Raw genomic sequence first — 16668 nt, forward strand, 5'->3', positions numbered from 1 at the left:
TGCTGTCCACAGTCAGCCCTCCATTCCAACTCCTCAGGCAGGGCAACCCACTTCCACGCAAATCAGTGTGAGCCCCTCACCTGCACCCACCGGACAGGCCACAGACTGTCTGCACTGCCCAGGTCCCAACCAGCTGGAAAGGTGTCTGGTCACTCTGAGGACACTGTAAGCTCCTGGTGGGCAGGGCCTTGTCTTGCTCCTTCGTCTCTGCTCCCTGCACAGTGTGCTGAGTCTGGCTAGGACTGGCACAGAGTAGGTGCTCAGGAATGTCCGTGGAATGGAATCATGTGCTGGGCTCCTGTGGGGCTTCCTGGAAGTGTGCTGTTTGCCTCCCATGAGCTAATACTAATAACAACACCACCCACCACCATTATTGAGTGTTTCTTCGGCACGAAGCACATTGCCAAGTGCCGTGCATGCCCTACGTCTAGGAATCCTCATAACAATCCAACTAGCTGGATATTGTCAGTTTTCCCTGCCCCGTGTAACAGATGACAAAACAGAGCGGGAGTCAGGATCCACGTCAGGTCTGACCCCCAGGCCTCCTTCTGGATGCCCAGACTCTGTGGCCTCCCACCAGATGTGGCCTTTATGAAGCAGCAGGGGGCTGGGCTGGATCTAAACACAGGAAAGAACCTTCCAGCAATGACCGTCTGGAAGCTGCTGGGCATGGGGATTTCAAATGATTTTGAAAGTGCCTTCTCGTGACCACTGGCCCGGGAATCCCCCCATTGCATGTGACCAGCTTTGTGTTATTCCGAAACAAGACTCTCTGGGCTTGAGGTGCAGAAAGAGGGCAGTTTGCCCTGCCCCTTGCCTGAGTTTGAACCCTAGACTTTTTCCTCCTATTATTGGCCACTTACCATGTGACAATCATGCTACCTGTAATCATGACAAGAAGCCTAAAGGAGATGCATCACTGGTGCCATTTTCCAGATGGGAAACTGATGCTCAGAGAGATGAAGCACTCGGATCAAAGTAACACAGTTATTAAACTAGAAGCCAAAGACAGAGCTTTCTGATATCAAAGCTGGGGCTTTCTTTCTACTACATGACCTTGGTTGTTCATAATCTGGAAGGGTATCTGATAATCCGGAAGGGTGTCCAAAGGACTTCCTGCTGAAGTTTGAACCTAATTTTTTAAGAGACAGGGTCTCAGCTGTCACCCAGGCTGGGGTGCTGTGGTGCAATCACAGCTCACTACAGCCTCGAACTCCTGAGCTCCAGGGATCCTCCTGCTTCAGCCTCCTGAGTAGCTGGGACTGCAGGTGCAAGCCACCCTGCCTGGCTAATTTTTATTTTTTATAGAGATAAGGTCTGGCTATGTTGCCCAGGGTGGTCTCAAATTCCTGGCCTCAAGTGATCCTTCTGCCTCAGCCTCCCAAAGTGCTAGGATTACAGGCACTACAAGAAGAAATTAAACCATCATCATCATCCTCATTATTATCATTCGAATGCATGGAAATGTAACATACATCCAAGAAAATGCACAAACCTTAGTGAACAGCGGGATGAATTATTGCAATGTGAACACACCCATGTAACCAACACCAAACAGATAACATCAGCAGCACCCCCTGAAGGAAGACCTCTAGTAACCCCCTCTAATCAGCATGTACAGCTGTGGGGAACTGCTGCCCTGACTTGTGAAATCACACATGAGCTTGACTGTTGTGGAATGTCATGGCAATGGAGTCTCTCTCACACGCTGTGCTCTTTTGTGTCTGGCTTTATTTTTCGTTCTATGCTTGTGGGATTCATCCATGTCCTCGTGTGTCACTGTGGTTTGTTGACATGACTCTACCGCCACGGGTCTCTCCATTCTGCTGTTGACAGGTGTTTGGGGAGATTTCAGTTGTTTAACCCACTTCCTTTGGTTCAGATGAAGAAAAGTGGGTCACTCTCCGACAAAAGCTAATCTCTCCCTCCTCCCTCTTCCCTGCCCTGGGGAAGCCCTTCTCCTTTGCTTACCTCCGATCCTGCAAACCTTTGGGAATTTGGAGCTTCATTTCAGATACGCTCTGGCAGGCTGTCATGGTGGATGGAATCCACGCAATGGGACTCTTCTGGTCAACAGGACTTTGTAGGGGAGATCTCCTGCCACGGGCTGAGAGGATATGCTGTCACCTCGCGGGGGTATTCTTAGGAAGTGAGAAAGAGGGTCCACTTTCTTCAGGTATGCGGTGAGAGTGGGGGCAGCCGATTTCTAGACTCTGCCAGCTCTTCTGGCTTCCACGACTGTCTATGCTGGGCGGGTAAGAGAATTCGTATGGCAGAGCTCCAAGATACAGTGACTCATCTGTGGAATGGAGATTATGACAGTACCTACTTAGATTTATTATATGTGGAGTTCTTAGGGCAGTACCCCCAATACAGTAAGGCGGGCTCCAGCAGAGCTGTGGTCTAACCCAAACTCTGCCGTGTACCTGCTGTGTGACCCTGCTAACCTCTCTGAGCTCCAGCTTCCTCACCTGTAATATGGGAATAGCAGTGTCTTCTCCGTGGCTGTGAAAATCAAATGAGCTAAGAACTCAGGGCCTGACACACAGTAGAAACTCAGTCGGCAGTAGCTATTTTTAACAGAGTTTCCCCTCCCGGCATCTGATAGCTTCCTGCTCCCTTCCACCCTCCACCTTGAGAGCTTGCCAGGTTGTGGCCTAACAGTATCATCAGTGTTTTTCTGACTGTTGCCAGGGAAGTAAAAACACACAGACTTGCTGATGTCCCAAGAAACAACCAGGCCCAATAGATACTAAGACCTGCTGACGGGCAGAAGTAAGGGGGTTTCAAATTCACATAGATTTTCAGAGAAAGAAAAAGGCATGAAAACCTTTATATATTCATCCTCATTGTTAATTATTCAAATGCAAATTATATAATGCCTTTTTTTCTTGAGACAAGGTATCGCTCTGTCGCCTAGGCTGAACGAAGTGCAGTGGCATGATCGTGGCTCACTACAGCCTCAAACTCCTGGGATCAAGCAATCCTTCTGCCTTAGCCTCCTGAGTAGCTGAGACTACAAGCCCACATCACCATTCTTCTTCTTCTTCTTCTTTTTTTTTTTTAAGAGATAGGGTCTCACTCTGTCACCTAGGCTGGAGTGCAATGATTTGATCTCGGCTCGCTAAAGCCTTGACCTCCTGGGCTCAAGTGATCCACCTACCTCAGCCTCTCAAGTAGCTGGGATTACAAGCACACAAGACCATGCCTGGCTAATTTTTGTACTTTTGTAGAAACAGCTTTCACCATATTGGCCAGGCTGGTCTCAAATTCGTGGTCTCAAACAATCTGCCCACCTCGGTCTCCCAAAGTTCTGGGAATACAGGCATGAGCCACCACGTCTGACCTCCCAGCTAACTTTTAAATTTTTAGTGGAGATGGGGTTTCACCATGTTGCCCAGGCTGGTCTTGAACTCCTGGGCTCAAGATCCACCCATCTCAGCCTCCTAAAGTGCTGGGATGACAGGTGTGAGCCACCACACCCAGCCTCCAAAAATCTTTATGTCTTCTGACCCAGAAATTTCACTCCTGGAAATCTATACTAAAGAAACCATCAAACAATAGAAAAATGCCCAGTAATGACACAAACTATGGAATTAGTAGATGGAGGACATTGAAAGTTATAACTACAGTTGTTCTTTATCTTCGGGGGATACATTCCAAGACCCCCAGCGGCTGTCTGAAAGAATGGATAGGACCCAACCCTATATAGACTATGTTTTTTCACATGTGAGCCATACGAATCTATGGTAAAGTTTAATTTATAAATTAGGCATGGTAAGAGATTAGTAACAACGACTAATGATAAAATAGAACAATTATGACAATGTGCTATAATAAAAGTTAAGTGAATGTGGTCTCTCTTTCTCTCTCTCAAAATATCTCAGTGTCATGGCTGGGTGCGGTGGCTCACGCCTGTAATCCCAGCACTTTGGGAGATCAAGGTGGGCAGATCATGAGGTCAGGAGTTCGAGACCATCCTGACCAACATGGTGAGACCCTGTCTCTACTAAAAATACAAAAATTAGCTGGATGTGGTGGCGCGTGCCTGTAGTCCCAGCTACTCAGGGGACTGAGGCAGAAGAATCACTTGAACCTGGGACGCGGAAGTTGCAGCGAGCCAAGACTGCACCACTGCACTCCAGCCTGGTGACAGAGAGAGACTCCGTCTCAAACACACACACACACACACACACACACACACACACACACACACACACACAAAAAAACCTCAGTGACCTGTATACCATAGGTCACTGAAACCATGGAAAGAGAAACTGCCAGGAAACTGATAAGGGGGAACTACTGTAGATTCTCAATGTTTAAGGATATAAAAGAAGCCAGGGACAGTGGCTCACGCCTGTAATCCCAGCACTTTGGGAGGCCAAGGTAGGTTAATACCTGAGGTCAGGAGTTCGAGATCAGCCTGGCCAACATAATAAAATCCCCGTCTCTACTAAAAATACAAAAATTAGCCAGGCATAGTGGTGCATGCCTATAGTCCCAGCTACTCAGGAGGCTGAGGCAGGAGGATTGCTTGAACCTGGGAGGTGGAGTTTGCAGTGAGCCGAGATCGCACCACTGCACTCCAGCCTGGGTGACAGAGCAAGACTCCATCTCAAAAAAAAATTTAAAAATTAAAAAAAAGAAAGAAAGATTAATTAAGCATGTTAGGTAGAAGTACGGAAAATACTTAAAAGACCCAGATCAAATTTATAGAGGGACTAAATGCACTGAGATGGGAAAAAACCAATGGATAGGATGAACAGCAGATCGGAGAATACAGAAGAAAAGGTTAGTTACTCCACTTATTTTAAGCAGTGATGATGAGGATGATCATGAGGAGGAGGAAGAGAATGATGGGGGTCACTGCAGCTGACATTTATTGGTCTCCAGCTGTGGACCAAACCCTGTTCATCTTTTCATCCTCACAGTAACCCTGTGAAGTAAGTACTATCATCAGCCCTGTCTTACACAGGAGCAAGAGGAAGACACGGAGCTAACCATCAGCTTGCTCCAAGTTAAGCAGCCAGATGTCAGGGAGGCCAGGCTGTTAACCTAGGCAGTCTGGGTTTGAATCCCATCTCCCCAGTCCTCTTAACCTCCAGGCGTGTTGTGGTTACTGTAACGGCATTCCCTGGATCGGTGAGACTTGGTGCTATGTGCTTTATGGACATTATCTCTAAATCTCACAGCCATCAGGGAAGGGAGATGCTGACCCCATTTTTCAGATGAAGAAACCAAGGCTCCTGGAGGTGAAGTAATTTGCCCTGGGTCCCACAGTTGGTAGGAGAAGGGGCCAGGATTTGAACCAGATCTGTCTGATCCTAAACCTTGGGATCAGAGGTTGGATGTGCCCTGGGGCTTCTGGAGGTGTCCGAGACAACTCTGAAGATGGGGTTTTTGAGGATGCTTTGTAGCATCAATGTCGTGCCTTCTCTCCCTTTAGGGAAAAGCCTTCTGGAATCAACAAAGGGCTTGTAGCTGCTTTTGCTCTCATCCGTCCATACCAGATGGAGGGTGGCATGGGTTCTGACAGGTAGCCACATGGTCTACCAAGAGTCCCTGTCTAGAGGATTGTCTATAGCGTAAGGTACCACACTGGTAAGTGCACAAGGGAAGGACTATTGAGCCTACGTGGGAGGGGGTGCATCAAAAAACGTGCCAGAGACATCTACGTTGCTTGCTGTTGAATTATTTTGCATGTAGATTGTTGATACACATATGAGCTGGTCAGCTGGTTGGCTGAATCAAGGAACAAAGGCAATAATCAGATTTAAAAGGGAGGGAAGAGAAGAGACGGGAGAGAGAGAGAGAGAGAGAGAGAGGGAGAGAGGGAAGCTCCTAGCAGTGGCTGTTGCTAGTATATTCTTTCGGATGAGCTTTTACACTGGCAGCAGAGGTCAGCCTGGGCATTCTGTCCTTAGACAGCCATCTAACAGGCATCAAAGCAAAACAGTTTCTGCTGTGTGGGAACAAGATTCTCAGTGGAACCCTGGTGGTTGACCATCTCTGTGCCATGGCCGGGCATGTCTTCCCACCAGCTCCTCCACCCAGTTTGGGCTGGCTCCACCCCATTTGCCTCATTAAGAGTCTCACGTGTAAACTGGGGCAGACCTTCTGCAGGGTCAGTTGTCAACACACATCAATTGCCTGCCTTCAAATTGTGTGTGTGCTTTGACTCAGTGAGTCCACATTAGGAGTAGATCCTGTGGAAGCAATTCTGGACATGAACTGACTGAAATTTGGCCTTCTTTCACTGTACAGTATAGATTATTAAAAAAAATCAGAAGCCACCATATATCCATCATTGGAGCTTCATTAGATAAATGGTATAGCAGTATAATAACATATATAACAGTATAATGAAATAGGAACCTGCCTTTTTTTTTTTTTTTTTTAGACGGAGTCTTGCTCTGTCGCCCAGGCTGGAGTGCAGTAGCACAATCTTGGCTCACTGCAACTTCTGCCTCCTGAGTTCAAGTACGTTTCTGCCTCAGCCTCCCGAGTAGCTGGGATTACAGGCGCCTGCCACCACGCGGGGCTAATTTTTGTATTTTTTAGTAGAGATGGGGTTTCACCATCTTGGTCAGGCTGGTCTTGAACTCCTGACCTCGTGATCCACCTGCATCGGGCTCCCAAAGTGCTGGGATTACAGGCATGAGCCACCGTGCCTGGCCAGGAACCTGCCTTTCACAATGTTACTAGAGAGGAATATTTAATAACATAGAAATATGTGCAAGTTATATCAGCAAATGAAAAAATAGGCTACGAAGCACTGCATGTATAACATTTTCCTAATTTGGTTAGGGAAAAGTATGAAAAGAGAGAGAGAGAGAAAGAGAGACAGGTAGCAACGGGACCACAGAAGGACGTACACCAAAGTGTCAATGGTGCTTAATAGGTTTACAGGTGATTTTAAGTTTATTATTTAGGTTTTCCAAATCTTCTACACTGAGTGTATGTTTCTTTTATCAAAAAGGGCATGGAAGGGAAGCCAAGGCATGGTGCTCACACCTGTAATCCCAGCACTTTGGGAGGTTGATGATTGCTTGAGGCCAGAAATTCGAGAGCAGCCTGGGCAACATAGTATTGTCTTAAAAAAACAAAAAAGAAAAGAAAAAGAAAACAATTGCCAGGCGTATTGGCACACACCTGTGGTCTCAGCTACTTGGAAAGCTGAGGCAGGAGGATTGCCTGAGCCCGGGAGCTCGAGGCTACAGTGAGTGAGCTATGATCATCCTACTGCACTCCAGCCTGAGCGACAGAATGAGACCCTATCTCAAAATATACATATATATGAATATAAATAAATAAATAAAATAAATAGGGAAAAAAATATGTTACACAAAATCTCCCTAGTGCCAGAAGAGTGGAAGTGAAAGAAGCATGTGTTTCCTCCATGAGAATGAGGGCTGGGAGGGAGGGTTGGAGGGAGGGCTGGGGAAGCCTGGGTGGGGTGCATCTGATATAAGGGGGCAGCCCGCATGGCAAGAGACTTCCAGCAGCTGCCTCCACTGCTCTGTGCTGGGATCATGGAACTTGCCCTGCTGTGTGGGCTGGTGGTGATAGCTGGTGAGTTGCGGATGGGACTCAGGCTGGGAAGGGAAGGAGGGAGGACAGTGCACCCCTGTGCTCTCTTTCCTAGATTGGGGGGCTGCTGCTCTGATCCCCAGGACCCTGGACCCCACTCCCCAATCCTTCTGCCTCTCTGCAAAGAGCCTTCAGTGGCCGCCAGTCTCCTAGCATGGTAGCTTCAGCCAGAGAGCTCTGGGTGGCCAAGCTGCACTGCACGTCTCTGGACTGCTGTGAAGGTTCAAACTGGAAATCCAGAACTGGGGTCTGCTGGGCCCGTGATGATGACGCTTTGGACACGGGTCACTTCACCCCTGCCTCTCCCACTGAATAAGAACAACCTGTGCAAATGCATAGCACTCCATGTTTTTAGAGCCGTTTCATGTTCATGCTCTTCCTTGAACCTGGGAAGAGGGTTCCCTGGACCTTCGGTGAAGGGTGGGGCAGTTTCCATTTGATTTTTTTTTTTTTTTTGAGACGGAGTCTTGCTCTGTGCCCCAGGCTGGAGTGCAGTGGCGCGATCTCGGCTCACTGCAAGCTCCGCCCCCCGGGTTCACGCCATTCTCCTGCCTCAGCCTCCTAAGTAGCTGGGACTACAGGCGCCCGCCACCACGCCCGGCTAGTTTTTTGTATTTGTTTTAGTAGAGACGGGGTTTCACGGTGTTAGCCAGGATGGTCTCCATCTCCTGACCTTGTGATCCGCCCGCCTCGGCCTCCCAAAGTACTGGGATTACAGGCTTGAGCCACCGCGCTCGGCCAATCCGTTTGATCTTAAGCAGACCAAATATTAAACGCAGTTGCTAGCAAATTGGCCTTTTTTGTCCTTAATCCAACTCAAAATTGTGATTTTGGAAAGGACTTGCATTTCAAAATATAGTTTTATATTATCTTGGGACTCCAAAATTCTCTAGAGGAACATGTCTCCAGGATTACAGCAAAAACCATTAGGAAATTCGCAATCGAGCTGCAAAAATTCATCTCTCACATGTAAAGAGGGAAGACACTGTAGAGATCAAATATACAGATGAACCTGCAGTCAAATGCTGGCCCGGCCATCTCTTGGCAGTGTGACTAGCCAAATCGCCCCACCTTTCAATATCCTCATCTGTAAAATGGGCATAACCTGCTTGGTGGGACTGTTAGAAGGACTCTAATGAGAAAACAGATACTAAGTGTTGAGTAAGCGTAAATAATAGCTTCACACATGGCCCATGCATGAAAGATGGCAGTGGTACCTCCGCCTGCCCACTGTGCCCATCCCTTGGGAGAAGGAGCTTCATCCCGGTCAGTGGCAGCCAAGGGTGGGAAAAGCTACCCAGGCAAGAACTGCTGACAAGCGAAGCCAGTTCACCAACACCTCCCCAGCCACAGCTCCAGCCCTGCTTCTCGGGCTGGGCCCTCCTCACCTTAAAATTATGACAAGTAAGACCACCCGAAAGCATTCTGAATGTATTTCAAAGCTGAATGTATTTCTCACATGGCAAGAAAGAGCTGCATCATTCAGGCGTGAGTTCAGTTCATCTATTTCTGAGCCCAGATGGAAAGGGCTAGATTTAGGGGGGGGGGGGAAAAAAGAGGACGGAGATACCCTAAGAAAGGCAAGATTCTGAACGCGGGGCTTTGGTTGATCTGCAAGGTGGACTCTCTGTTTACAGTTGGGTTCCTTATCATGGAATCCAGGAATCTCTGATGGATTGTGTACCATTCCAGAGGGCCCGGGATCCTTCACCAGTGCAGCCAAAGCTTAGCAAAGCTTCTCTTGTACATGTCTTAACAGCTGGAGCCACCATGTCAAACAGGCATGGCAACATGGACTCCCACACATCAAGGGGACACACTGGCCCAGTCACTTTCAGTTGCAGCCCAAGACCACCGTGTGTAGTCTCACTCTTTGTCCACTGCATGAGTGCCTCCCAACCACCCTTCCCACCCCAGCGGCCCCCAATGTGGGGCTCACCCACAGTGTACTATTGACTTCATTTGCCTGAGGTTGGGTGCAGGTTCCATAACTAGGCTCACTCAAAGATTGGCTGCCCAGCCCAGTCTCCCTGAGACTCTGGGCTCCGTCTGGACGTGTGCTGCCTGCATTCTCGAATCATCTCTTGGAGTTGCACACAGGCACAGCTCCCTTCCTTTCTGTCATCTGTTTCTCCCAACCTCCCACTTGAATTCATGGACTTAATATATTTTATTTCTCCTAACTCAGCATAATGCATTCCTCTCTTCCAGTAAAATAAATTACCCTATCAATTCTAACCAGCATTTATTAGAGTGAAATAAAATTATCCATGAAAAGTATTGATTTCTAAATCATGCTGCCTCCCAGGAGACCCACACACTCTCTTTATTACAGACTCAGATTTTTGTAGGAACTAGAGATAAGAAGGGTGAGATGGGATTATCCTTCCTGTTGTGGAGTGGGAAATCAACGCCCAGAGACAGAGAATGAAACCAGACTGTTTTAAGTGATGAATTCTGGCTCCATTTACCAGCCGCTAAGACTTTGAGCAAGTTACTGAGCCTCAATCCGCTCATCTGTAAAATGGGGATTAAAAATAATATTCATTGTACCAATGTTGGTTTTAACAAGTGAATCACAAGTAAGATGATAACGTTTGAGGAAATTGACTGAGGGGTATACAGGAACTTTCTATCTTTGCAACTTTTCTGTACATCTAGAATTATTCCAAAATAAAAAGTTTATTTATTTAACAGTAATTATCTAGCCAGATGGAGTCGAGAAATCAATACACAAGAAGACCTATAGTAAGCACTCAGTAATTGTCATTTTTTCCCTTGAGACAAAGTCTCACTCTGTTGCCCAGGCTGGAGTGCAGTGGTATAGTCTCGGCTCACTGCAGCCTCCACCTCCCTGAGCTAAGGTGACCCTCCCACCTCAGCCTCCCATGTAGCTGAGACGACAGGTGTCCACCACCACCCCCAGTTAATTTTTGTATTTTTTGTAGAGACAGGGTGTCACCATGTTTTCCAAGCTAGTCTCAAACTCCTAGGTTCAAGCAATCTGCCCACCTTGGCCTCTCAAAGCCGAGATCGTGCCACTGCATTCCAGCCTGGGCAACAGAGCAAGACTTTGTCTCCCAAAGTGCTGGGATTACAGGTGTGAGCCACTGTGCCTGGCCTGTCACTGTATTTTTAATAGCAGTAGTAGATGTCATTTTATTATCATCATTATTTGAGGTCACTCATTTGGTCTGGGCAGAGCAGAGTGCTGTCCTGTGCCCACTGGCGTGGCCCTGAAATTCATCTCCTCTCCTCTCCTGGTTGCTGGGCTGCTTGGCAGGTGTGATTCCAATCCAGGGCGGGATCCTGAACCTGAACAAGATGGTCAAGCAAGTGACTGGGAAAATGCCCCTTTTCTTCTACTGGCCCTACGGCTGTTACTGCGGACCAGGTGGCAGAGGCCAGCCCAAAGATGCCACGGACTGGTAACTCCTTTCCCAGGGATGGCAATCCTATCCTGCCCCCAACTCCAGGACTCTTCTTTTCTCTCCACCCACCTATTCATTTAGCTGAGTTGAATCCATTTTGTTGAGCATCTACTATGTGCTAGAAACTGCTGAGTGCCAATATGGTCCAAGCCCTCCTGCAGCTTGCCTTCCGGAAGGTTCCCCAGGGTCCCTGAAGGCCAGACACCCCCTTGCACTCCCATCCCCTACTCTAGTGGCAATGCCCACGTTCACTCCCCACTGCAATGGACAATGGTTTTAAAGCCCCGCCACCAACCGCCTTTTTTGCCGTTATCTCATTTGATCTTCATAACCACCCTGGGAGTCAGCTAGAGGAGCGGTGAGAGCCAGCCAGGCCTGGGGACACTGCCCCGATCTGCCACTTACAGGCTGTGTGACCTTGGGCAAGTGTCTTGACCTCCCCGAGTCTCAGTTTCTTCATCTCTGAAGAGGGGGTAATATGAGTACCTCCATCCCATGGTGGTTTTAAGGATTAAGAGAGAATGCATAGATAAAGCAAGTGTCTGGCACGTAGGAATTGCTCAAAAAATGTTAGTCATCATGATCTTAAGGAAGACTGCAGCCCTGCAGGCCTTGACTCTTCCCAGGTGGGGACACGGGTTCTTCTCCGGTGGGGGAGCAGCCAGAGACCCCAGTAGGCCGGGGACCCATGCAGCTGTGTACCCCGTCTGCTGCAGGTGCTGCCAGACCCATGACTGCTGCTACGACCACCTGAAGACCCACGGATGCTGCATCCACACGGACCATTACAGATACAGCTTTTCCCAGGGGGACATCCACTGCTGTGAGTACCCAGACCTCAGGGCTGGAGCTGGAGACCCCAGGAAGCGAGTTCTGGCCCCCACTGCCTTCACAGTACAGCTACTTGACCTCTCTGTTTTTTTACGTGGGCCCACTGGCTGCAGTTGGGCTGTGAAGAGGCAAGAATGGGTATGGTGGTATGGAGAGGGCCCATGGGAGGTTTGACCCCTTTAGCACTTGGAATTCAGGCCCACTACCAACCAGCTTGGTGACCACATTGCTTAACCTCCCTGAACCTCAGTATCATCATCTGTAATCTACCCCCATTAAGTTATTGCAAGAACTAAAATGAGACAGACAGAATGGGCCTCACAGGATGCTTGCCACAATAAATCACACAGGGCTACCGATTGGCTGTTCCTTTCTTCATCACCACATGGAGTCACTCGGGCAGCCTGTCGAAGATCAGCAAAACCCTGATTATCTCCATTGTACAGACCAGGAAACCAAAACTACAGTGGGGAAGTGTCTGCCTCCAATTGACAGAGCCTGGGCTGGAACCCAGGGCACCTGGCCCCTGCATCCTTTCCAGCATCACAAGCATAGAAATGTAGCAGGTCCTCAGGGCTGGGAATCGAAAGGTTTCATCACAGCAGCCGCTGTTCATTGAGGGCTTCATAATAATAGTAACAATAATATCCAACATTTATTGAGCACTTACTATAGGCTAAGTGCCTTGTCTTCTTACTTTAACTCTCATAGCAGCCCCCTAGGCAGCTCTTACTATTATCCCCACTGCACAGATAATGAAACTGTGATCCCTCCTGCATGGAGTCTTTGCATAGACTGTTACCACCCCCACTCCCCAACCGCAGCTTCCTCCAGGAAGAGCAGACCCTTCTGATCTCAGCTCAAAAGGCTCTTCCACCCTGTTTTCTGATCTCCTAGCCCTGCATGATTCCTCACTTTCACTTTGCATAGTTGTTTATTCCTCCCTGTGATGCTCTAACACCTGCCCCCTCCCATGTCCCTATCATTAAGTCCTCTCCTGCCAAGACACGGTAGGTGCTCAATAATTATTTAATGAATGGGTGGATAAATAATTGAAGGTGCAATGGCACACAGGGAGGTCATGGTACGTGGCCAAGGTCATGCAGCTAGAATCGAGGCTGCTGGCACCGGTACCTCCACGACTGAGTAGGAACTGCACTGCCTTCAGAGGCTGCTAGACCCATACCTGGCTCTGTCTTGGGAAAGGACAGACACAGAGCTCCCGCTCCTCCGCCCACAGCTGACAAGGGAAGCTGGTGTGAGCAGCAGCTGTGTGCCTGTGACAAGGAGGTGGCCTTCTGCCTGAAGCGTAACCTGGACACCTACAAGAAGCGACTGCGTTTCTACTGGCGGCCCCACTGCCAGGGGCAGACCCCTGGGTGCTAAAGCCCATACCCTCTACCCTGTTCCTTAGCATGGAGCTCCGGCATCCCCGCATCAGTATCTAACCTGAACCAGCCTGGCTTTTCAAACACTCCGTGGGGAGGTAGTCCCAGCCTCCCCCGGAACCCCCTACCAGTGCCTTCTAACCTTCTGAAGCTTTCCGAATCCTCCCAGTTGAGGCAGCAGCTGTGTCCTCTGGGGTGGATGGGAATCTTGGGAGAAGCCCAAGCAAGGGAGCCCTCAGAGATGGTGTTTGGACCAAAGCATCGGGATCGGGGGAGAGGTCTGCCGCTGTCCCCCACCTGCTGTCTCCCCGGTCCTTTCTCACCCCCTCCAGTATAGTCTCGGAGCTACAACCGGAGCAGCCACTTTAAAGGGCAATATTGATTTTTCTGTCCATGTGACTCTCTCTTAAAATCTCAAGGCCCTCCACTGTCCTAAGATAAAGCCTCTCATAGGCGTTGGGGACCCCGCACTGTCGGGCCGTGTGACCCTCTCCCCAGGCAAGCTCTGAAGTCCCTGCAGGTGGAGGCCATGCCTGTCTTAAACTCAGTTGCATCCCTGGTGCCCAAAGCAGCACTCAGAACCAAGGAGCTCCATAAATCCCTCTTGGGTGAAGCGCTAGACAAAGCCGCCAGCTCGTATGGCTCCGGGCACCAGAGCCTTGAGTACTTTCTCCTGACTCCAGGCATCGGCTCAGGGTGAATGACAAGGGGCTACTGAATGGCTATTACTTTCATCACGACTGATCCCCACCTCCTCGGGGTCAAAGGGCTACTTTCTGGAAGTCTCCCCGGGCTGACTCCTCCTCCCTGACTGCAAAGGCTCGCTCTCTCCTCCAAGCTCCCACAATGCTTCACGGCTCTGCCGCTTACCAAGCTTGGCCTACAGTGGCAAATGGAACTTCTCTGATCTCCCCCAACGAAACTGGAGCCCTGAAGGATGGAGGCCATGTCTGTACCATCTCTCTTTCCCCTGTTTCCCCACATACTGGGTGCTCAATTCATGCCTGTGAATGGAGCAAGCCCATAATGGATACACAGAAGTTGCAGCAGATGGTGTGGGTATCCCACCCAGATCCCCTCCAGGCCCAAGGCCCCTCTCCCTGAGTGAGGCCAGGTGTTGGCAGCCAACTGCTCCAATCTGCCTCTTTCTCTTAAATGTTGCCCTGGTCTACAGGGAGCTGCCTGCCCCCCGCCCCACCTCTCCCACCAAGAGGCCACCTGTCACTCATGGCCAGGAGAGTCTGACACTATGGAGGGTACAACTGCCAGCTCCCCTGCCTCTGTGGAGGATTGTCTGGGCGGAACGACACTCTCGAATTCCTCCTGGGATTGGGCTGAGGCCAGGCCTCTCCTGGAACCACCTCTCTGCTTGGTCGGACCCCATGGCCTATTCAGTTTTCCTGTTTCCCTCACAGGTTTCTCCAGAAAGTACTCCCTTAGTAAAGCGTTTGCACAAGAATCCTTGTCTAAGGCTCTGCTTCTAAGGAAAGAGACTGAAGAGGGACAACTTTTTCCTGTGAGAATTCCCAATCTGCCATTTGTGTGTGGTTAGCTGTTTCTAGCCAGGGGGCTGAGGCACCTGCCTTCACCCACACTCTGGGCCGGTGGCACCACCTGTGCCTCAGCTGACTGAGCAGTTCCGAGATGTGGTGACTCATGTGAGGTGGTGTCATAGGAATGAAGGACTGTGGGCACCGGGTTCAAATTCCAGTTCTATGCACCACTCTGTGTGGGGATACCCGTGGGGGCAGCTGTGCCTGTGTAGGGGAACAGGGTAGGGAAATCTCCGTACCTTCTCAATTTTGCTGTGAACCTAAAACTGCCGTATAAAGTCTAGGCCGGGCATGATGGCTCATGCCTGTAATCCCAGCACTTAGGGAGGCTGAGGCAGGGGGATCACCTGAGGTCAGGAGTTCAAGACCAGCCTTCCCAACATGGCAAAACCTTGTCTCTACTAAAAATACAAAAATTAGCCAGGCTTCGTGGCGGGCTCCTGTAATCCCAGCTATTCGGGAGACTGAGGCAGGAGAATCACTTGAACCCGGGAGGCAGAGGTTGCAGTGAGCCAAGATCGCAACACTGCATTCCAGCCTGGGCAACAGAGTGACACTGTGTCTCAAAAAATAAAATAAAATAAAAAGTCTAGGTTTAAAAAAAATTTCACTTATATCAGTGACTAGCTATGTACCTTACAGGAGTAAATATTCTCTACTTGTAAAGTATAAATGAAAATAAGAAGAGACCAACCTGGGCAACATAGACCTCATCTCTACAAAAAATATGAATTTTGTTGTTGTTGTTGTTGTTGTTGTTGTTGTTGTTGTTGTTGAGACAGGGTCTTGCTCTGTTGCCCAGGCTGGAATGCAGCAGCATGATCGTGGCTCACGGCAGCCTCGACCTCCATGGCTCCAGTGATCCTCCTGCCCCAGCCTCCTGAGTAGCCAGGCACCCGAACGCCTGGGTAATTTGTGTATTTTTTGTAGAGATGGAGCCTCACTATGTTGCCCAGGCTGGCCTCAAATTCCTGGGCTTAAGTGATCCTCCTGCCTTGGCCTCCCAACATGTTGGCATTATAGTCTTGAGGCACTGCACTCGACTGAAAATTTTTTAAAAAGAAGAAAATAAGAAGGTGTTTGTGTTTGAATTAAATAAGATTAGTGTAGATTAAATTCTTAGCACAGCAGGCACCTGGCACAGGGTGTTAACTTTAAATGTTAATGGCATGGTTACTGTTGTTATTTCATAGTGACCAGATCTAAAGTCACCCCCAAGAGAAATCAGGAGGAGAAAGTGCCCTCCTCCTTCCCCACCAAGTCTTCTCCCAGGGACATTGGATGCATAATGTCCATTTATTTAAGAGACTCCATCGGGAGCTGACGACTCTTATTGGTTTACCAAATTTGGCCCAATAGCTCCCTATGGCTTTGCAGTAACATCTCTCTTAATATTAATGTGGGCTGACTTAGCCATTAGGATCCCCATTTCATAATTAAGGATCCTCCTGAGGTCCCACAACCCGAGAAAGGCAGAGCCACAGCTTCGCCCCAGCCTCTTCTGGCTCCACTCCCTCGCCACATCACGTTTGTATTGGTTAAGAAGCTTCCAGCTAAAAACTGTGACTCAGTGGGCTGAAACAATGCAGGCATTTATGATCTCACATGATGAGACGATCAGAGAGGAGGTGGTTCCAAGTCTGGCTCTTCAGCGCTTGATATCATCAGGGCCTGATTTCCTTCCTGCTCCTGGCAAGCCACCCTCTGTGTGTTGGCTTTGCCCTCTGGGTGACTCCCCTCACAGCTCCAAGCTGGCAACCATGATGCCAGCCTGCAGGGCGGGATGTGACAGCATCCAGCCAAGGAGACGCTGTGTCTTCCTCTCTTCCTGTGTCTTCTTTTTCTTTTTTCTTTTTTTTTTTTTTTTTTGAG

At 49.2% G+C, this 16668-nt stretch overlaps 1 protein-coding gene across 2 annotated transcripts; it reads left to right on the forward strand.

Moving 5' to 3' along the window:
- The first annotated feature begins 7473 nt into the window (after positions 1-7473).
- On the forward strand, positions 7474-14702 carry PLA2G2D (phospholipase A2, group IID). Of its 2 annotated transcripts, XM_011970336.1 has the most exons (4): positions 7474-7575; positions 10877-11021; positions 11741-11847; positions 13096-14702. In XM_011970336.1, the coding sequence occupies exons 1-4, from the start codon at positions 7488-7490 to the stop codon at positions 13239-13241; spliced, it is 486 nt and encodes a 161-aa protein (XP_011825726.1). In that variant the 5' UTR covers positions 7474-7487; the 3' UTR covers positions 13242-14702. The 2 variants fall into 2 exon arrangements, with proteins under 2 accessions (XP_011825726.1, XP_011825727.1); XM_011970337.1 differs by lacking the exon at positions 11741-11847.
- Positions 14703-16668: the final 1966 nt, after the last annotated feature.

The sequence above is a fragment of the Mandrillus leucophaeus genome, unplaced genomic scaffold (genome assembly GCF_000951045.1).
Source record: "Mandrillus leucophaeus isolate KB7577 unplaced genomic scaffold, Mleu.le_1.0 Scaffold944, whole genome shotgun sequence".
Classification (NCBI taxonomy): domain Eukaryota; kingdom Metazoa; phylum Chordata; class Mammalia; order Primates; family Cercopithecidae; genus Mandrillus; species Mandrillus leucophaeus.

What these genes read in the sequence shown, in the direction of transcription:
- PLA2G2D (XM_011970336.1), top strand. Translation starts at nt 7,488, where the DNA reads ATGGCAAGAGACTTCCAGCAGCTGCCTCCACTGCTCTGTGCTGGGATC. An exon ending in CCCAAAGATGCCACGGACTG is followed by an intron (nt 11,022 to 11,740) that starts GTAACTCCTTTC and finishes CGTCTGCTGCAG; the next exon opens with GTGCTGCCAGACCCATGACT. An exon ending in CCAGGGGGACATCCACTGCT is followed by an intron (nt 11,848 to 13,095) that starts GTGAGTACCCAG and finishes CTCCGCCCACAG; the next exon opens with CTGACAAGGGAAGCTGGTGT.